Source organism: Dermochelys coriacea, chromosome 5 (genome assembly GCF_009764565.3).
Source record: "Dermochelys coriacea isolate rDerCor1 chromosome 5, rDerCor1.pri.v4, whole genome shotgun sequence".
NCBI lineage: Eukaryota > Metazoa > Chordata > Testudines > Dermochelyidae > Dermochelys > Dermochelys coriacea.
The window spans coordinates 20,643,692-20,666,868 of record NC_050072.1 but is presented as its reverse complement, the minus strand read 5'-3'; the positions used below and the strand labels follow the sequence as shown (position 1 = coordinate 20,666,868).

General features: G+C 39.8%; 1 protein-coding gene and 1 non-coding gene across 7 annotated transcripts in view; one reads left to right on the top strand and one right to left on the bottom strand.

Moving 5' to 3' along the window:
* The window catches only part of WDR7 (WD repeat domain 7), a 376,297-nt gene that overhangs the window by 127,854 nt on the left and 225,266 nt on the right, over positions 1 to 23,177 (bottom strand). For all 6 annotated transcript variants that reach the window (XM_038402296.2, XM_043515275.1, XM_038402295.2 and 3 more), the window contains one exon: positions 18,549 to 18,770. In XM_038402296.2, the coding sequence (XP_038258224.1) occupies positions 18,549 to 18,770 (222 nt within the window). The remainder of the gene's footprint in view (positions 1 to 18,548; positions 18,771 to 23,177) is intronic.
* Positions 22,963 to 23,064, top strand: LOC119856452. Its single transcript, XR_005293302.1, has one exon. It is a non-coding gene; the product is annotated as a U6 spliceosomal RNA (small nuclear RNA).

Here is a 23,177-nt window from a genome sequence, read left to right as displayed (position 1 = left end):
ATCGGATATAGAGGCTGATAAAAAGAAATCCCTGAGGACTAAAAATATATATCACATACAGTACTTGTATTCCTCATATGTTTGGGGGGAGAAGGTGGAATTTATTCTTAGATTTTGCTGCTGACGTCACTAAGCAGATACAGACCTAAATCAGGGTGGATATCTGCTGTAAAGATTGACTGATTTCTGCCATACAGATTGACTATTTTTTCTAAATATTATCTCTAAGGCCAAAATAATAGACTTTTATAAAGCACCTTGGGTTTTTTCCTTCAGGGACAAAATTCTGCTTTGAGACACTGATCGAATCATAGCAGCTAGGATAAAAAAAAAAGAATGCTGCTGATCTACTGGTATGCTGAATTTCAGAGCAACCTGGAGATTAAAATCCACCGATACAAAAGAATCAGTACAATAGCAGTCAGGGAGAGAATCCATGAGGTTCTGCAAACCTTCTTGCATACCTGGTATCCAATAAGCCAATAAAACAAAGTATAAATAATGGCACTATTAGCAATCTCTTAACTATGCCCAAATAATAAAATCAACTTATTTGTGATAAATATGCCCAGTTTTTTTGTTATTCAGCCAGTTTGCTTAATTTGCTCTGAAAGGCTGCTGTTCAGGTGCTAAACAACTGATTTATTGCCTTTGTAACTCGTGATCTTGAGCTGCCTCCTTTGTATTAATTGCCTTGGTGTAGTTCAAAATATTGGCTAGCAGATATCTTTATTTGTAATAGCTGTATACTGTTAGTGGGGACAAACATTCTTCTTAGAAAGATTATTTTTCTGTATATTAATTGTTTTTAATGGTGATTAAAATACTGGCACTGCACAGCAGAGCTAATGAATCCAAAACAGATTAGGAAAGGCTTCCACTACCTGACAAATGTAGCAAATAGTCTTTCTTAGGCTCACTATGGAGCTCAAATTTAGCCTTATGTTAGGCTACTTCGTTAAAAAAAAAAATTGGATATACTCCATGTAAAAATTTATAATGCTATAGACTCTAGTTCAACAAAACACTTAAGTATGTGCAAGACATTCTAAAGCACAAGTAATCACATGCCTATTTACTTCATTCGGACTATTCACATGTTTAAAGTTAAGTGTTTGTCTAAGTGCTTTGCTAGATAGAAATGGGATCAAATTAAGCACACATTTAAGTCCACTGCTGAATCAGGACCACAATGCACACTAGTAAAAGGATTATTTTTAATTTATATATAAATATATTTACACATATTACCAATAATAATACAAGCTCACAGAGATGATGCAAAAATAAATTCAAGAACATTTGTGAAGCACTCAGCTCCTCATTCTAGTGACAAGCACCATAAAAAAGCCCATGAGGAAATGAATATTTCTGCATTCAGAGCAGGGTTTGAAGAGTGTATAGTAAATAAGGCCTGGGGCCACACACTGAAAATGAGGAGAAAACTAAATACTGAACAGCTGCTCATTCAGTGAGTATGGTCCATCCTGTACACTAAATAAGGCAGGAATCCCATGATCATGTAATTAAGGACTATTATAATACACATTCATAGTTTCATAGCGTCTAAGGCCAGAAGGGACCATTGTGATCATCTAGTCTGACCTCCTGTATAGCACAGGTCATAAAACTGCCCCAAAATAATTCCTAGAGCAGATCTTTTAGAAAAAAAATCCAGTCTTGATATAAAAATAGTCAGTGATGGAGAATCCACCATGACACTTGATAAATTGTTCCAGTGGTTAATTACTCTCATCGTTAAAAATTTACGCCTTATTTACAATCTGAATTTCTCTAGTTTCAACTTCCAGCCACTGAATCATGCTATAACTTTCTCTGTTAGACTGAAGAGCCCATTATTAAATATTTGTTCCCCATGTAGGTACCTATAGATTGTAATTAAGTCACTCCTTAAAACTTCCCCTTGTTAAGCTAAACAGATTGAGCTCCTTGAGTCTATCACTGGAATGCAAGTTTTCTAATCCTTTAATCATTCTCATTGATCTTCTCTGAACCCTGTCCAATTTATCACCATTCTCAGTGAATTGTGGGTACCAGAATGAGAGACAGTATTCTTGCAGCAGTTGCACCAGTGCCAAATACAGAAGTAAAATATCATTTCTACTCCCACTCGAAATTCCCGTTTATAAATCCCAAGATTGCATTAGCGCTTTTGGACACAGAATCACAGAGTGAGCTCATTTTCAGCTGATTATCCATCATGACCTCCAAATCTTTTTCAGAATCACTGCTTCCCAAGATAAAGTTCTCCATCCTGTAAGTATGGCCTACATTATTTGTTTACAGATGTACACTCTGACATTTACTTGCACAAGGGGACCAAATTAAGGTTGTAGAGGCAACTTTAATTCTGCCATTTTGAGTGCCTGACTTCACAACCTTAAAGTTCTTTTAATGTAGGGTGTGTGTATAATTTCCTAGGATTTTAATAAAGCAAACTGAATCCCCCCCCCAAATTCCACCATGTAGAATCATACTGATATCCATGTGGATCACCAGCAGTTGGACCCTTTAAGTCCACAGGATAGACCTCTGCCATCTGAGTTAACACAGTTACTGACAGCAGTAGTAGACTGCCATCCTTCACGTGCACAAGCCATATGTTGGTGTTGGCCCTTCACGTTGCCAGTGGATTTCATAGATATTTTCAGACAGCAGAAAAATGACACTCAGGAATCTTGTGTTCCATTCCATCATCTGGAGAGGAGTGTGCGCTACTGGCCACAGACTTTTCTGTCCCTGTTCCCCACAAGCCCTATCCCTTCTGCCCACCTTGTACCCTCCAGTTTGTCCCTGTGCCAGCTCTCTCTCTTCCCCCACCCAAAGCTCCTCATCTAAGTTTCCCCCATACTACCCTAGCTCCTCATCCCAGTCCCCTCACTAAACTAGAACCAGTTTCTCTCGTGAGGCTCTTTATCCCAGACCTAGGCCCAATCTCTTCCCTCCAAATTCCCCAAATTCATTCAGTGAGTACAGTCCATCCTGTGCACTAAATAAGGCAGGAATCCCATGATCACATAATTAAGGACTATTATAATACACATTCAATACTCAATTCACTCTGCTGTCCCAGTCTCCCTTCCACCTCTTTTCCCCACCACCCAGTACCAGTCTCCCTGCCAAGTCTTGTCCATCAGGTGCCTTTTTCCTCCTCCTCCTCCTCCTCCATGTTGTCTGGTGTGCCAGCAGAGGGAGCACTGGGAGCACAGGAGGCAATCTTCCTTCTCTCAGTTCCTTTATCTGGTGCCACAGTGGCCTCCAGCAGTCAGGAAGAGCAACTGAAGGTACAGTCTTGTTCAGCCCCGGGGCCCTTGGACTGGAGCAGGCCCAGTGCAGATGGAATTTTTGGAGAATTTAGCTACCAAACTCTAACAAGTCTCTACTGAGCATGAGCAAACTATGATTATTTCAAAGGGACAGCAAAAGGTTCCTCTCAGCTATCCCTGCCAATAGCAACTCCCTACTTCAAAGCATGAGTGCTAGAACTCTCAAGTAAACTATTGTAAGACTTTGGGGTGTTTTTAAACATGGACAAAACAATGTATTTTTCCCCTCATCAGGGTCTTATAACGGAAAATGTTAGGCAATCTTACGGACAGTTCTCACTAACAGAACCACCTCTAATCATTCCTGTTATTGTCTTAAGCAAATGCAGTGGCTAAGACTGCAATTAGAATGCCAGTAAAGGGTTCACTGGGATTGCACATGTTACAAAAACAGAATAAAATTTCATCCTCTATCCCTTTTTAAGTCTGCTAGCTTATGTTTCTTATAGGCAAAGCTGATAGCAATGCCCACAGTTCACGTTGCCTAACACTTCCACTGCCTAATTGTTTTCAGTTGCTTATAACTTTACCAAACAAACTAACTGTTTGCTCGACAATTTCCTATGTTGGGTGTCTGCCTCAGAATGTATTCTTTTGGAATGTTTCAGCCAAAATTGGTTAACTGTTTCCAAGAACGAGGCTAGCATAACACATGTTATTTTTGCCCATGTTAAAAAATTCTTACAATTGTTTCACTGAAAAGCTCTCACACCTTCATGCTTTGAAGCAGCAACTGGAAATTTGGCAGAAGGATGTTTTTGAGATGTTCCTTTTTAACCCTGCCCCCCTGAAATCTGCCCAAATCTAGACAGGTCATAAGCCTCTGCAAAATTGCAGTTTGCACATTCTCAGTAATGTTTACTAAACATTTTGTAGAATTTAGCTCCCAAACTGTTTGCACTGAGAAGACTCCACCCACACAACATTCCTATTCTCCACAGTCAGCCCATGCATGTGCCTGTCACACAGATAGGCTGAGCATGATCCCTCACTCAACTTCAGGTTTGAAAAGTTTCCCAGAAATCTGTCATCCTAGCTGCTGTAGCACCAGGCACTGGAACAGGGAGAGCCTCTCTCCTGTGCTCTCAATGTCCCTACTTCTGGTGCCCAGGCAACTTGGAGGAGAAGCAAGTGGCCTTACTGGAATGCAGAGAGATAAGGCAAAGGTGTGGGAGGCAAGAGACACGGACAGGATGGAGGGGACATGTATAGAAGGGGTCAGGCTGAGGGAGGTGGAGTAAGGGTAGAAGTGTCTGTAGCGACTAGAGCACATTTCTCTCCAAAACCTGGAATGCTGGATTCCCAGTCTTAATATTTTTTGTTGTTAGCAAGTATCTGCGAAAGCCACAAGTAGCAAATGTGAAACTGGCAAAATGTGTGTCTTTGCAATCTTAATTTGGCCTCTGTGCAGATTTACATTATGACACAGTCTAATTATAAAGTCACATACTATCTTTTCCACAGGATGGGCAGCGCATAGGGAAACAATTAGGGTTGTATAGTGTTTCAGGCTGCTGTCTGTAGGACCCCCCACCTCATTTGTTGCAGTAGTTGAAGTGTGTGTAGTGAATGAGACAGGGGACTGCAGGAAGAGGAAGAATGGCCTTATGGTTAAAGCTGCTGAATGCCGTCCTGGAGAACTGGATTCTATTCTTATCTCTACCGTAGAGTTCCCATGTGATGCTGGGCAAGACACTTAAACCAAACTTTTCTCATGTCACCACTTACCTCATAGCCCCAGCTGGACAGGTGAGTTCAGGTTCAAATTACACATACATTTAACGGTTTTGTGTGTTGATGGGAAGGGGGAGATTGGGCAACAGCACGCATACCAACACACAGCAAGCCTTCAGTGTAGACGTACCTTAAGTGGGTAATCCTCATTTTCAGTCCTACTTAACACTTGGGGTCTGATTTGCAGAAGTGCTGTAAGTGAGCTGTGCTTTGAAGGTATGAGGTGCTATATAATGCTAAATACTATGAAACATCAGGCCCTAAGTATTTCACATTGGGCATCCAAAAATTAGTGGATACTTTGTACCTTAATATGTCTGTACCTCCCTTTCTCATCTGTAAAATGAGGATGGTAATACCACCTGACGGGAGAGGATGTTATAAAGATCAATTCATTAATGTTGTGAAGCACTCAGATACTGTACTACTGTGGTGTGAATTGATGAGAAAATTCCTAGCAGGGTCAGAAGGGTGTGCAGTACATGAGAGATGGGGCAACATGCTGAATGATGAAAATAAAATAAAGTATTACATAACTACCCAGTTGCTGAGCACAATATATACCGTGCACTGAATGAGAAAAGAGTACTACAGAAAAAAATAGTATATGATTTTGTAATGAAAGACTGTATCATTATGTAAATGCAGAAGGGAACCAAATTAAAGTTTCATGGGCAACCTCTAATACTGGCCTTTCCTAAGGTTTGGCGTGTTTGATTTTGTATGCTTAACATTCTTTTAATGTGTTTTGTTTTTTTATTGCAGATGTGTGCGCGTGCACACACACACACACACACACACACACACAGTGTCCTGCTGAAATTTTCACTTGCTTAGTTTCCTGGCCAGAAAACAGAGAGTCAGCTGCTGTTAGAGGTTGAGAAGTGTAAAAAGGAAAATGGTAGCCCCAAGATGTTTATAAACTAGGACCCCCATTCAGGAGTAGCTTAGAAGTGTTGAGGGCCAGCACAAAACAATAGCTGCAATGACTGTCAGGTTGTATAGTATAGCAAGGGAAACCCAAAGTTATTCTTTGAAAAATAGTAGATAATATGCAAAAAAGAAACAAAAAAATCTCAAAAACCTCAAATATGTTGTCATTCATGACACTGACTGAGTTAAAGTGCAAACCACTTATAATTAATAACTATATTTCTAGCAGTGCTTTGAAAAATATACTACTTTAACAATGGAGCAGAGTATTTTCATATTCAGGACAGTCATCCAGATTTATCAGCCCATTAACTTTATAAACATAGCATTAGCTGCAGTTTAGGTGTGATGTGGTGAATCTGTAATAAGAAATTCTTTGGGGGCATTTTATAATTAAATATCTCATGAACCATTTGTAAGGTCAACACAGATTAATGTGAGATGACAGGCAAGGTCACTGTGTGAATTTCTAAAGAATTCTACCCTGACAGACTGGAAATATCACAATTAATGGATATTTTCTAAAATACAGTATAGCATGATATATATGCATTTTATATAATTTTAAAAGAACCTACAATATTAAGTTAACAGGTTGCCAAAATAAATTAATTACTTTTTAATGTGCTATTCTGAATATAAGGGGTGTGTGAAATATTGTATATTTTGGGTTTCAGAGTAGCAGCCGTGTTAGTCTGTATTCGCAAAAAGAAAAGGAGTACTTGTGGCACCTTAGAGACTAACAAATTTATTAGAGCATAAGCTTTCGTGAGCTACAGCTCACTTCATCGGATGCATTTGTGAGCTGTAGCTCACGAAAGCTTATGCTCTAATAAATTTGTTAGTCTCTAAGGTGCCACAAGTACTCCTTTTCTTTTTGTATATTTTGGCTACATATTGTTTTTCTCATTCCTTTATCTTTGAAAAATTCACAATATATAACTTCTCTAGAAATACACCATGATATACAAAATATACAGATTAGCCACGCTGTGATAGGGTTGGCCTCTGCAGCTCCCCCTTCTGCCCCTCTGTGGCACTATTCACCCTGCCACAGTTCCTGCTTCCCTCCCCCCACTCATGGGGAAAATCTCCTAGGTAGTAATCTCTAGAGAGGGAGCACCTGCTTAGTGCTGGGAACAAACTTAGAAAACAGTCCCAAGTGTAATCCAAACGAAAGGGTCTTCCACTCCTCCTGGGCTCAGTTCTTTCCCGCTCTCCTACAGAACACTGATTGTCAAAGCTTTTTCTCTCTGGGAGTCTTAATTCTTCCAGGACTAGTCACAGAAGCCAGCCTTGCTCCTGAAACCCTCCTCAATCATCCTCCAGGTTATCTGTTTGGAAGTTACGCTTCTCCAGGGCCTGCCAGAGGAGCCAACTGACTTCTTCCAACTCCCCCTCTCCCAATTAAGTTCTCACAGCCCTTTGTAGGAATCCCAGGACCCCTTCCCAGTTGACTCTAGTAATTAAACAGGGCCATCTTATCCCGCCAAACTGTGCAAAATCCAGCTCAACCAGACCCTAGGATCAAGGACCTACCATTTCATCTTCTCCTAAGCTTTCATTCTGCTGCTAATAAACCCTTGATATCAAAAAGATCAGAAGAGGTTGTGGACATAAATCAATACCAGCTGCCTAGAATGATGCCAAATACCACAACTCTTGCCAATTTCTCCGATGAATCATGTGGAGCACAGAGGACGTACCTAGAAACCCTCAATGGCAATATTTTTGGCATCTTCTTCTGCTTCTCAAGGAAATGATAAAGAAAAGGAAGTCACAGGTCCAGAAACTGGAATTGATATTAGGCTATGATAACATGAATTGTTTACACAGATTTCCAATGTACCCAAGATCACTTTTCTGACCTAGAACAAAGTCAGTCTTTCTAGCTTCTTTTTTGCACAGAACACAGAAACCAACCCTGGAGCCCTTAGATGTGTCACTGATCACAAATACAACCACCAAAATGGGAGTTAAGTGTGAAGAAATATTGAAAACTGTGTCAGAACAGGTACTAACAATCTACTCTTTTAAGGACAGCAAGTGTAGTGGGTGACATCAGCCAAATACTTTATTGATGGGTCACTTTCCCCCTTCTCCTTGTTCTCCAATGTATCCTTTAGATTATGACTCTGTTCTTAGTGATAGTCTCCAAGAACTCTGCCATCCCAATTCCTGAAACTGCCTATGTTCATCACAAGGGGAGATGCAGACCTGATGTATCATCAGGAAAAGCAGAAGACTTTGTAGCTTAGAAAATCACCTGGTGTCCTCTATCACTAGTGCTTTGGCCACAATCTGCCCACTCACCAACCAAGAAGATCACCATGATTCACAGATGAAACTCACAGGCAGAAAGGAGCAAAACACATTTCAAATCCATTCACCAACATCAAACAATTCTTATAAGACCACACCAGTGCAGTAAATGAAGTAAAAGGACATTTCTGCTCTTCTGCACTTAAGGCAGAAGAATCACATTCTGCATAGTGAACTGGCTAACAACCTTGACTGCACAGTCCAACCACTGATTATTATGAAGAGTGATCAGAGTACTTTGCTGATAGTTTTATACATACAAGGTTGATCTTAAAGAAAGAAAATACCATTTCTGACCAGGCCATCTTGTCAAACCCAACATCCCTGCCAAGGTTTGACTCTATCAAACTGGATGAAGTTAAAGAAGCCCTGGAAAATATTAGAGCTACAATCTGTGAAATGGAACCATGGTGCTCCTGGCTTTTGAAACCCAGCAAAGACCAATTATGCCTCCTGCTAATACTTAATGTCTTCCTCAGGAAAACTAGTATTACCAAACTGCTTGAAAAAATAAAGTAGCCTACACCCAGTCCTCAAGAAGCCATCGCTCAACCGCAGTGATCAATCCAAGTACCATACTATCCCATCTCTAACTTCCCATTCTCACTGCTACTGAAAAAGTAGTAACTGCCAAGCTCCAACATTTGACATTATACTCAGGATTCAGTCCAGGCCAAGACTATAAGAGGGTTCAAAAGAGAACTAGATAAGTTCATGGCGGATAGGTCCATCAATGACTATTAGCCAGGATGGACAGGGATGGTGTCTTTAGCCTCTGTTTGCCAGAAGCTAGGAATGGGTGACAGGGGATGGATCACTTGGTGACTACCTGTTCTGTTCATTCCCTCTGAGGCACCTGGCATTGGCCACTGTTGGAAGACAGGATATTGGGCTAGATGGACCTTTGGTCTGACCCAGTATGGCCGTTTTTATGTTCAGGCCACATCAGAAAGGCAACCCCAGTGACATTAAAAGATGACATCCTTATGGGAATGGATAAAGGTAAGATCTCAGTGCTTATACTGCTGGACCTCTCTGCAGTTTTTGATAAAGCAGACCACAAGGTACTGCTAACGCCTTTACAGAAAACAGTAGGAGTAGACAGCCCACTGCTAAAGTGGTTCCAATTGTTCCTCTTCAGCAGAATTTAAGTGCTCCTCACCTGTGGGAGTCAAAGGGATCCATACTAACCCTTCTTTTCAATATGTACTTGAGACCACTGAGCTGAGATGCCTTAGGCTCAGCGGCCAATGATATACAGACGATACTCAACTATATATCTATATCACTCATCACTGATGCAAATATTAAGATGTCAGAATACCTACAAGAGACCATCTCACAGATGAAGAGCAAGCTGAATGCAAGAAAGATCAAAGTGATAGTAATTGGAAGGGGGAAGTGCTTTGAAGAACTAGCATAGATGCTGTTCTCAACCTTTCACTGAAGACATACAGCCCCTGTTCGCCAGAGTGGTATGAAGTCTCTGGGCCCTCCTGTTTGATGCCTCACTAAATGTGGATAACCAGGTAGTGCCAGTGTCTAAAAATACCTTCTTCTGCCTCCAGCTTACTAAGAAGCTTCACCCCTGCTTCCCAGAAGAGGACCTGCCCAAAGCATCCATGAATTTGTCACCTCTAAACTGGATTATTTTAATTCACTGGAATTATTGGAACCTGAGCATAAAGACAATGCAGAGATTCTAAACTGTCATGAGCATATAAAGCCCATGGCTCAACTCCCTCCGCTGGTCCTAGTCAGATTCAGATGTCAATTTAAGGGCTCGGTCCTAATTTTCAAAGCTGCTGCAGATCAAACCCCAGCTATATTAAAGACCAAATTTCAACCTATGAATTGGCAAGACAGCTGCACTCCTCTTGGGAAATGCAGATAAAGCCCAGGCAAAGTGTGAGAGAACATTCTCATTTGAGGGGATCCAGCTATGGAACAGATTTTCAGAGGAGACTGAGGAAATCCAGATTCTCATTGTCCCAAGGAAATTTTGCAAAAACTTCCTCTTCTGAAAAATCCCTTCCATCATAGCAAGAATGACACTCCCATCTATTTAAGCCCCCTGCAGAAAATGGAAATGTGCTTGCACGCAGGGACAGGCAATGTCCTTAAAGAAAGGGAATTTGGAAGGGGAGCCTGATAGTGTGTTAGGAACAAGAAATACTAGAAGGTGACCTTCACAATAGAGAAAGCCAGGAACAAGATATCTGATCCACCCTGGATCCATGGAGATGTTTGCTCTGTCTCTTCTGGGAAGGCAGCAAATACCCATTATGCAGACCTTCTCTATCCTCCACTTCATTTTACTCTTATACTTGAGAGCGAGACCACCAAAACTGAAGTCTCCATAAATAATCAGGACTACCTATGACTGCGGAATCTACAGGAAGTTCAGCATTAACAAGTCCACTTATAAAGAGGTTTTCCCAGGGCAAGGAAGCTGCACCAGTAGCACCAGCTAGCTCTAGCTTTGGTGATAGACACAGAAGACAGAGTGTTCTACCTACTTAGAGCCTGATAAATAGCGCCAGCCTCGGGTTTGAAAGATTCTTTTCCCATTTTAGGGGTTTCTGAAATCAATTAAGGCCTATTTTGTCCCTGCACACAAATGAAACAAGGGATGAACCCAAGGGTAACAGTCTCAGTCTTATCATGAGGAAAGTCTAGAGCTGGAGGTGAGCATGACTTTTGGGATCAAACTGTAACAGCTCAGCATGCTGAACAATTATCATGGGATCATTTCCAGGAAGGCTCATGTCATGTTATTGACTTGAACTGGGACCATATAGAACATGGTTGCAAACAAAGTCCTTTGGTGGCACCAAATCTTGTATAAAGGGGGTCAAATAAGGTGTCTCAGACAAGGTTATGGTTTGCTGGTTATGATTATGCTGTCTATATGTGTGAATCATTGTTGCTGTTAAGTTATGAATATTGGCTCTGTACTGTCTGTATTTCAAACTTATGCTATGCTTCTGGGTGACACCCCAGACAAGTTGGTGTCAGCTCTGCCTAGCCTGCTTGATGGCCCATTAAGGCCCCTCAGCTACACAACTGACCCATTGAGAGAAGGAAGACACGCCTTGTGACTCAGCAAGGTATGCAGGGACATGCCTATGGATAGAACTGTGAGGTTTTGCAATGCCATGTGATGGACAGCTTGTCTTTGTAACAAAGAAAGCAGAGACCGCATGGCAAAAGAATATAAAAAGCTGCTGCAGCTCCTCCATCTTGTCTTCAATCCTACTTCTTACCTCTGGAGGAACTTTGCTGTGCTGAAGCCTTGAACCAAGGACTGAAAGACCCATCCCAGCTGTGGATGTACTCCAGAGACTTGATTTGAACCTGCAGTTTATTCTATCACTGCTGCAAGCCTGAACCAAGGACTTTGCCATTACTGTATGTAATTGATTCCATTTAACCAATTCTAGCTCTCATCTATATCTTTTTCCTTTTATGAATAAATCTTTAGATTCTAAAGGATTTGCAACAGCGTGATTTGTGGGTAAGATCTGATTTGTAAATTGATCTGGGTCTGGGGCGTGGTCTTTTGGGATCGAGAGAACCTTTTTTCTTTTACTAGGGCATTGGTTTTCATAACCATTTGTCCCCATGAGTGACACTGGTAGTGATACTGGGAAACTGGAGTATCTAAGGGAATTGTTTGAGTGACTTGTGGTTAGCCAGTGAGATAAAACCAAAGTCCTCGCTGTCTGGCTGGTTTGGTTTGCCTTAGAGGTGGAAAAACCCTAGCCTTGGGCTGTAACTGTCCTGCTTGAAGCAATTTGTCCTGAACTGATACTCTCATTTGGGTCCCCCCAGACTCAGCATCATTACAGCTCAGTATTATTAACCACTCCATTTAAATTTTTTTCCCAGGTCTTTTCAAGTAGACCTAATGTCTCAGAACCAAGATGGAGATGGCCCGGGAATCTAAACTATGCAACAATTGCAGAAACTATCATAAATTACCTATCTAAACCAAAAGTTAAATGGGAGGGGTTTTTTTGTTTGTTTGTTGTTATTTTTTGTGATAAAATCTGTCTTTGTTAATGCAGCAAGCAGGTAGCCAAGAAAATGAAAGAAATGAGACAGCTGGGGCATACATGACCTTATAATCTCAGCTTTGAACACTGGGGGCTGTGAGAGGGCACTTACATACTGCTTTTCTAAAAGGTTCCTGAAACCTAACAGTGCTGGAGAGGCTGCATTTCACAAGTGAGAATGGGTAGACGTCATTTCAAGGAATCATAGAATCAGAGAATATCAGGGTTGGAAGGGACCTCAGGAGGTCATGTAGTCCAACCCCCTGCTCAAAGCAGGACCAATCCCCAACTAAATCATCCCAGCAAGGGCTTTGTCAAGCCTGAACTTAAAAACTTCAAAGGAAGGAGATTCCACCACCTCCCTAGGTAACACATTCCAGTGCTTCACCACCCTCTTAGTGAAAAAGTTTTTCCTAATATCCAACCTAAACCTCCCCCACGGCAACTTGAGACCATTACTCTTCGTTCTGTTATCTGCTACCACTGAGATCAGTCTAGATCCATCCTCTTTGGAACCCTCTTTCAGGTAGCTGAAAGCAGCTATCAAATCCCCCCTCATTCTTCTTTTCCAAAGACTAAACAATCCCAGTTCCCTCAGCCTCTCCTCATAAGTCATGTGTTCCAGTCCCCTAATAATTTTTGTTGAAGAATGAGGGATTTCTCAAAATAGGGTTTGATTTAGAATTGCAGCATGACCGACAGAAAATCTTCCAAGTTTTTCACGTTTCTATACTTTGCTATGAGCTCAGTTTTGAAGTCAAAACAGGAGTATGTTAGGGGTGTATAATGTCTGCAACCCTTTTCAACATTTCCATCGACTGGGTAATGCGGCGTACAAAATAAGACATGCCAAGGGGCGTCAGATGGACACTCTTCTCATCTCTTGAAGACCTGGACTTCGCAGATGATCTCACTCACTTATTGTATACTCATAGGAACGTACGAACGGCCATACTGGGTCAGACCAACACTCCATCTAGCCCAGTATCCTGTCTTCCGACAGTGGCCAATGCCAGGTGCCCCAGAGGGAATGAACAGAGCAGGTAATCATCAAGTGATCCATCCCCTGTCGCTCATTCCCAGCTTCTGGCAAACAGAGGCTAGGGACACCATCCCTGCCCTTCCTGGCTAACAGTCATTGATGGACCTTTCCTCCATGAGTATATCTAGTTCTTTTTTGAACCCTGTTATAGTCTTGGCCTTCACAACATCCTTTGGCAAGTTGACTGTGCGTTGTGTGAAAAAATACTTCCTTTTGTTTGTTTTAAATCTGTTCCCTATTAATTTCATTTGGTGACCCCTAGTCTTTGTTTTATGAGAAGGAGTAAATAACACTTCCTTATTTACTTTCTCCACACCAGTCATGATTTTATAGACCTCTATCAGATCCCCCCTTAGTCGTCTCTTTTCCAAGCTGAAAAGTCTTAGTCTTATTAATCTCTCCTCATATGGAAGCTGTTCCATGCCCCTAATTATTTTTGTTACCCCTTTCTGAACCTTTTCCAATTCCAATACATCTTTTATGAGATGGGACGATCACACCTCCATGCAGTATTCAAGATCTACACATACCATGAATTTATATAGAGGCAATATGATATTTTCTGTCCTATTATCTATCCCTTTCCTAATGGTTCCCAACATTCTGTTCACTTTTTTGAATGTTGCTGCATATTGAGTGGATGTTTTCAGAGAACTATCCACAATGACTCCAAGATATCTTTCTTGGGTGGTAACAGCTAATTTAGAACCCATCATTTTATATGTATAGTTGGGATTATGTTTTCCAGTGCATTACTTTGTATTTATCAACACTGAATTTCATCTGCCATTTTGTAGCCCAGTCACCCAGTTTTGTGAGATCCGTTTGTAGCTCTTCACAGTCTGCTTGGGACTTAGCTGTCTTAAGTAGTTTTATGTCATTTGCAAATTTTGCCACCTCACTGTTTACCCCTTTTTCTAGATCATTTATGAATAAATTGAACAGAACTGGGCAGAGTACAGACCCCTGAGGGACACCACTATTTACCTCTCTCCATTCTGAAAACTGACCATTTATTCCTACCCTTTGTTTCCTGTCTTTTAACCAGTTACCAGTCCATGAGAGGACCTTCCCTCTTACCCCATGACAGCTTACTTTGCTTAAGAGCCTTTTAGTGAGGGAACTTGTCAAAGGCTTTCTGAAAACTTAAGTACACTATATGCACTGGATCACCCTTGTTCATATGCTTGTTGACCCCCTCAAAGAATTCTAGTAGATTGTAAAGGGAAATCATGCCTCACCAAAAACCATGTTGACTCTTCCCCAACAAAATATGTTCATCTATGTGTCTGACAATTTTGTTCTTTACTGTACTTTCAACCAGTTTGCCTGGTACTGAAGTTAGCCTGTAATTGCCAGGATCAACTCTGGAGCCCTTTTTAAAAATTGGCATCACATTAGCTATCCTCCAGTCATTTGGTACAGAAGCTGATTTAAACGATAGGTTAGAAACTACAGTTAATAGTTCTGCAATTTCACATTTGAGTTCCTTCAGAACTCTTGGGTGAATACCACCTGGTCCTGGTGAATTATTACTGTTTAGTTTATCTGTTTGTTCCAAAATCTCCGCTAATGACAGCTTAATATGGGACAGTTCCTCAGATTTGTCACCTAAAAAGATTGGCTCAGGTTTGGGATTCTCCTTCACATCCTCAGCTGTGAAGATTGATGCAAAGAATTCATTTAGTTTCTCCACAATGGCCTTATCGTCCTTGAGTGCTCCTTTAGCATCTCGATTGTTCAGTGGCACCACTGGATGTTTAGCAAGCTTCCTGCTTCTGATGTACTTAAAAAAAAATTGCTATTACTTTTTGAGTCTCTGGCTGGTTCTTCTTCAAACTCTTTTTTGGCCTTCCGAATTACATTTTTACACTTAATTTGCCAGAGTTTATGCTTCTTTCTATTTTCCTCACTAGGATTTAACTTCCACTTTTTAAAGGATGCCTTTTTGTCTCTCACTGCTTCTTTTACTTTGTTGTTTAGCCACAGTGGCACTATTTTGGTTCTCTTACTATGTTTTTTAATTTGAGCCTCTATTATGGTGTCTTTAAAAAGTTTCCATGCTGCTTGCAAGGATTTCACTTTTGGCGCTGTACCCTTTAATTTCTCCTTAACTACTTTCATCATTTTTGCGTAGTCCCCCTTTCTGAAATTAAATGCTACAATGTTGGGTTGTTATGGTGTTTTCCCCATCACAGGGATGTTAAATTTAATTATATTATGGTCACTATTACCAAGCGGTCCAACTATATTCACCACTTAGGACTACATCAAGAATTGCCTGTCCTTTTGTGGGTTCCAGGACTAGCTGCTCCAAGAAACAATCATTTAGTGTGTCAAGAAACTATTTCTGCAACCCAACACCATATACAAGAAAAAACAACCCAACTCAACACACATAGCCAGCAAATCGCACTGAAAATCAGCTGCAATAAGACGATATCATGACCCTTAATATTGCCTCACCATCACCATTACGTTCATTACTGTTTCTACATTGGTGAGAACTTCACATACTTGGGCAGCACCATCAGCCTGAATGGTGGAAGAGCCAAGATATCCAGAACAGAATAAAAAAGCCCGGATCCAAAAGGCCAGAACGCCTTCAGGATCTTAAATACAGTCTGGAAATCAAAATATAACACCAAAACCAAACTAAAGTATAGAGCTGCGTACTTTCAACACTACTTTATAGTGCTGAATGCTGGGGAATGAAAAAACAGGATATGTCTAAACCATCTTCATTCCATAGAACCTGCCTCAGAAAAAAACCTCTGTATCTTTTGGCCCAGAACAATCTCAAACCAAGACCTATTCATACAGTGCAGCCAAGAAGATATGAGCACCATCATTACCAGGAGGCATTGGAGATGCACTGGCCATGTGCTTCGGATAGAAACTGATTCCATTACCAGAATAGCATTAAGATGGACACCAGAAGGCAAATGAAAACGAGGTCACCCAAAAACAACATGGCGAAGAACTGTGGAAGCTGAGCTGAAAAACCACAGCTGAGGAACCACTGAAAGACTTGCCAAAACCAGACAGGAGTAGAGCAGCTTCGTCACTGCCCTAAACACCAGAGGTGTAATGGGTACTAACTAACTATACTTTGCTGGGTACTAACTAACTATACTTTGCTGAGTGCATGTGTTCTCTCAATAGGCATTCCCCTTTTCAATAGCCAGCGAGGTGGCTTTTCCTTGTGTACCTTTGACTTGTAGAGCACCTACAACAATGGGCTTTTGGATACTAAAATAAGATGATAATTTTCATGGATCTTAGGAGAATTCACAGTACTCAATAAAGTGACTCATTTACAACCTTGATGTAAAACTATCTACGCAGAAATTAGAATTAAATTTTAGAGGAGAAAAAAAGCATTTTTTTCTTAAACAGGATTTCTCTGTTTAACCTCATGTATGCACCTGATACTTTACCCTGTAAACGAGAACAGGTTAAGAAATGAAGGTTAAGAAATGAAGAGAAAACAGCATATCTTCAGACATGCTACAGTAAATAATACAGCCTTGGTGACCTCTGCTCTTAAGTAGGCAGGACACTGCATTATGAATTGACTGGAGCTTGTCCAGGGTCAGTATTTTCATTTTTAGGTGCAAAGCATTGCAGTAGTACAGCCTGAAAGTCACAAATGCATGGATCATTGCAACTAGAATCCCACTGTGAGGACAATTTCCTAGATAGCAAAACACCAAAAAAAGCATTACTGTAATTGTACCATACATCCAGAAGCAATGGAGAATCTAGCATGAGTTTGAGGCTGTGTGCCACATTGATTGACTGTACTTTGACATCCTGAACCAATGGCAGGTTAGAGCACTGGCAAGCTCAGTATAATGTTTTCACCTTTCCCTACCATCACCAGTTATCTCTCTCCTGGACTGCATTTAAGTCAAAGCACTAGAATGCTTTTAATCCATTTGCTTATTTTTTCCAGGTATTGGGTCATCATCGTGTAGATGTTGCACTTGTGCAGTGGACAGATATACTTTCATGCTCTATTAATTATAATTACTATAAATTATTCTTATTATCCACATGCTGGTGGTACCATGGTGCCTCATGATCTATATGAGTAGTCCAATATAGATGTTGAAGAGGGGTGAGAATATTAAGCCATTCTGGACTCCACATAAGGTTTCTGTCAGAGGTACCACAACCTCAAAACCTTTCCAAGATAAGTGAATGCACCCAATGTAGTGCTGCTACAATTGCTCCTATTAGGTTCTCATGAGTGTTAGCATCAAAAGATCATTTACTGGCACTGCTGAAGACAGCAATATAAACATAGAAGCTTGTTTCCTTTCCACAGTCAGGATAGGTCCATCAGCACCAACAGGGCCATGTCCTGTTCAAAAGGGTTCAATATACTGTAACAGCACAGATCTTATTGGACCTTAGAAGCCATCACATTTTCAGTAACCTTATCAAACTCTTTGTTCTATCGTATCAGAGACTTAAGTCCTATTTTCAGGTCTGCCAGATGGGATCCTGGGTGACTTAACTGACTCTCATTCATAAAGTATCGGGGAAGGCAATAAATTATACTTGCCAGCCCTTGCTCAAAAAGAGTTGTGAAGTACTGAGAATTAAGGCCATTCAGTGGAAGAGATGGGACCAGAACTCATGGTCTCTTGGTTCCTAATCTAGTACTTTTTCCTAGTCCATAAAGGTATTTTTGAGGGGAAAGCAGAAGCACATATGCACTCTTGGATGCTTATAAATCTACACTATCTAGTCGATAGGTGAATTTTTAAAAGCACGTAAAGGAGTTAGGCAACCAATTCCCATTACAAGTCCAACCTTGAAAGAATTCAATTGACTTTAATGGGAGGGGAACCTAACTCCCTCAGGTGCTTTTGAAAATCCCACCATATATTCATAAAGTTCATATATTGCTCAGCTACATATTTCAGAAATAATTTCCTGACAGTCAACATACTAATATGAAGCTAAGTGCTCAAAAGTGGTTCCTTTTACTTACTCTATGAAAATGAGATTATTAGTGAACAAGGAGTATTGAAATAAAAACTACTGCATAGTTATGATGTGGTTAAAAGAGCAAAGGAGAACACAACATAGAATACTTACATGTATGTCTTGCCAAGGAATAGTTTGATCCACCACTAGTTAAACCAAATCCCTCAGGAATTTGACTGGAACTGCGTGGCCTCGTCAACAGTTTTGGAGGTTCAATTTCAGCTCCAAATTCTGCTCCAATCACTCCGAGCAAGACAATAGCAGTGGCTTGCTTCCGTCTCTCTTCATAAGATGTAGATATTTTTTTCATTTGTGGGAGACCAGACAGACAACCTGCAATGTAAAATAAAGAGCATTAGGATGATTGGTCAGCAATATTAGAAGTGGAAGGCCATCCCAATCAAATTTTACACATTTAGGAGAATTTTTCATATTTATAACAAAAACTGTTCTTTTCAGCTACTTGAACATATACTGCTGGGAAAATGCTATTGAGAGTTGTCAGAAAACATCAACTATATATAAAAGGTCAAATGGGAAGACAAAAAACTGGTCTCTTCAATAGTAAGGCACTTGTTTGCTATGCTTACTTCCCCCATAGGAAAATGTGGAGCCAGACAATTTTTAGGTGATTGGTCCTGGTTCCATTTTGTCTCTCAAAGTCCCCAGTCCAGGCTAAAAGTTTAAGTATGACTTGCCCCTTCCTCAGTCTTCAGTGCTACCTACAGAAAAGTAGCATGTTCTTATAGGAAAAGCTGTTTTAATTTCATTGTTCCTCCAGGTTTGTTTGTTGAAAAAGAAAGAAAGACTTCTAAGATTCTGCAGTTATTAAATCAATATTTTCTGGACGGTGAATTGTGATCTTGATTCTTATTTACATCAGTATTAATCTGCTTTAAGACAAACAGGTTATCTTCACAGAAATAGTCTAGGAAATAGACTTTTTAAAATACATATATTTTTCATGTTATAAAAAGCTGCCTGTTATTTAAGTGACCATCCTCTTCTTTTTTGAAAATAACTTTTAACCCACTGCAACAGTACATGGCACTGTGCAAATAATTTTTGATCTCATGATGCTAATTACAGAATATTAACTAATGTGCTTGCTAAAACGAGGGGAAAAGTCTCATTGCAAAGTTTCAAATATAGTTGTTAATAATCCAATATATTGCACACAACCTTTTTATTTCCCTCAAGTTCTGCAGATTACCAAATTTTGTGATTTAGTGAATAACCGCACAACCATAATTAACGCCCCCCAAAAGAATATACCTTCTTCATATACTTTGACAACTATAGTTCAGATACACTTATAATAATAACTCAGACTACACCAGCAAATTCACTGGCATATATCTTGCAAAAGTAATGAAGTCTTAGCTCTCACAGCACTCTGGGATTAAATCTTTGTTGAGAAGTTGGAAGAGACCACCTGGTATACTGTGAGAAAATACTCGGTTTGAATAATGAAGTGTGAATTAGTGAGGGTCTACTGTATGTCTAGCTTTTCTAGTGAATTTCATACTACTGGTCTAATAGAAAAGTAAATATTAAAAAATAAAAAAAGTATAAGAATCTCTATTAGAATATAGTCCCAATTCAGGTAACGATGCTGTAGCTATGACTGTGATATGCCAACCAAAGAGCGGGGGGGGGGGGCGGGGGAGGGTGGAAGGGGAAGAATCTAAAACCTTAACAATGCTAAGGGGAAAAAAAAAAATCAATAGTCACTGCCTTCCCAGAAAGAAGGATGAAAATGGACTATAAACAAACAAAGTGATACTTAAACATTTTAATTTTTTATAACTTATTTCACATATACATAATTAAGATATACAACACACAAATGGTACCTGACATTTTGATATATAAATATATTATCCTTTTATGTGTTTTATATAGCATACTTGGAACACCAAGCAAACCATGCTCCCCTCCCCCAGCCCAGCAAGAAGCATGCTCCATAACAATAGTTCAAAGGAAAGCTCTATTCTGCAGTTGCACTGATTGTTCTGTCAGCTGACCTCTGCAGAAGGGAATTGCTAACCACTGCCGAGCTCCTTAGCTGACAAATGAATGATCGCGGCTCCATCTATTTTCACTATGGCTGCCTCTAGCCCAGGTGCTCAGACAGAGAGCCCGGTGTGACATCTTAGATCAAGATGAATTGGCACAAACTCCTGATCCAAGATTGTTTTATACCATTTAATTTAGTTTCTTCCCCTGCTTGGATGAGCACAGCTCTGGTTATGGATTTCTATTCTAATGTACTGAAGCAGGCACTGAAAGAAGCCAATGAAGCAGATGCTGGAGCTGTGGACTGCAGGGATACTGATCAATAGGCAAGGCATTGACCCCAGCCGCTCAGCCTCTGCAATGGCCACTGCTTAGAGAAAAGAAAAGAAAAGAAAAAACACATGTGCTGCTTCCAGTAGGAAATTAAACAACAGAGGCACTTGGTGAATTCCTGCCCCCACCTTGTTGTTCTTCCTTCTGTTTGATTACAATAATATTGAATTAACCCTTTATTGTACCGTGAAGGATATCTTTTAAAACAATATCCTTAAAATCATAAGCCAAGGCCAATAAACCTGTCAAGTTTCACCCCTAAACTAACAAGTAACCCATTAACAGGTGCCTGGCCCATAATGCCAGAATTCTGAAGTTAAAGTTAAACTATCAATTGCCCTATTGCCAGATATTTTAATTATATTCTAAAAAGTAGGCTATTATGCATTTATCTCACAATTTATAGATTCATTGGCTGACATTGCCACTCATGGCCTGTATATTAAGCATATAGGAGTTTAAATCTCAGCAATTCTTACAACTGTACTTCTCAAGAGTCTCTAGATTGTAAGATTCTGACTCTTTGTTAACAAAGCAGTAAATGCTGTGACCAAAACAGGGAGGAGGTAATGTAGTTCTGACAGTCTCATTAGCAACTCATTCTACCAACATAAATTGCTCCTTCTCTCTCACCACTGTATTTTTTTTCCTTCAAAGGGAAAAAAAAATTGAGTGAGCACTTGTTTTTGCCCTTACTTTCTCTGAATTATTAGTAGGAACACACAATTAATTGTAATAATTTCCTACAAATAAACTGACAGCCAAATGGGAGATTTTAAAATGAAATGGCTATAAAAAAAGTCCTTTCTACAGTTGCATTTGTCTCATGAAAATTTGGTATTTTCTCACAGCAATGTGCCTCCATTTAATCATGCTAAAGGGTGACACAGAGATCCATTTTCTTGACAGGACGGTTGATCACCCTATCACAGAGAGAAAATTAATAACCTCAAATAGCTCTATGTGGAAAAAAGAAGCTACACTGTGAAAGGAGAAAATGTTCTACATTTTAAGCCATATAGATAACCAACTTTCTGTATTACATACAAATAGATGTAACAGATTTCTTCATTTGCTCAGATTTAGCAAAATGAACACACATTAAAATATATTTCAAAGCATAAAATCTCTAATACTAAAACAAAGCCAATAGTTAACAATTGTCTCTACAGATACCTTAATATGAGTAAATATTTTTCTAAACTGTTCAAATAAAAATATGAGTAAAATATTTGAAAAGTTTAAACTGTTTAAAGGGCTGTGAGATATTGATTACTTCATTTAAAAAGCAGTCAGAGTGCAACCACGAGGTCAGGATAAATTTAACAGTTTGAAGCACTTTACTAAATAACTCTAAAGATCATGTTAATTGGCTTTGCAGAGTTCTAGGGTAAAATTAATTTTATCTTAGCTTCCAATAAAAGGATTAAAAGACATATTAAGTTCTTCAGGTTTAACTGGAATAGGAATCAATTAATTTGAATTAAGGGGAAAGGCAGTTTTATGAGAGATGGACTACTACCAGATACTTTATATCTGCTATTAGGAACATATTGATGGTAGTCTGTTATTGTATTAGGTATTAAACTCTCAGAGAAGTAGATGCCAGGACAATGTATTACTGTAAGGATAACCCATAAGAACATGTGTTGCTAATGTAGTTTTCCCAGAGTGGATGATGCCTCTTTTGGGTTGAGTCCATCCAGGATGTTTTTCAGCTGTGCCCCCATCAAGTGCTACGAGATGACACAAAGCTGTTACATAAAAATATGGTGGACTATAAACTTGAATATTTTAGCCATTTATGTAGAATGCTACTCATGTGAATGTAATCAGTAAGATTTAATCATTATCCATAAACATCTATATCATAATATTCCTCAATGGAGAAAACTAACAAACATCGAGCTTTCAGCCTCTGCTTTTCACGGCATACCTTGTCATTTTTGAGACACATTTCAAGCGCGATTATGTATAATGCACATATACAATACTTTCTATCAATCAAAACAAGAAATAAACAGATTTAATGAGTTTGTTCAACACAGCAAATTAATTAAACAAATGGGGCACTGTGTGGATGCAGGGGGTCTGCCAGTGGAGAACCCATTACATGATCAATGTTTAAATAGACAGGAAAGACAAAGGGTGGGAGAAAAGGACTATATTATTCATGCTTTGGCAGCACATATACTAGAATTGGAATGATACAGAGAAGATTATAATGGTCCCTGTGCAAGGATGACACGCAAATTCATTGCAGATGGAGATTTGAGGCACAGCATGATTAAGTGACTTGCCCAAGATCACAGTAGTAAGGGAAGCACCATGACTAGAACTCTAATCTCAATCCAGTACCTTAACCAAAAACCAAACCCTACTTTCAAT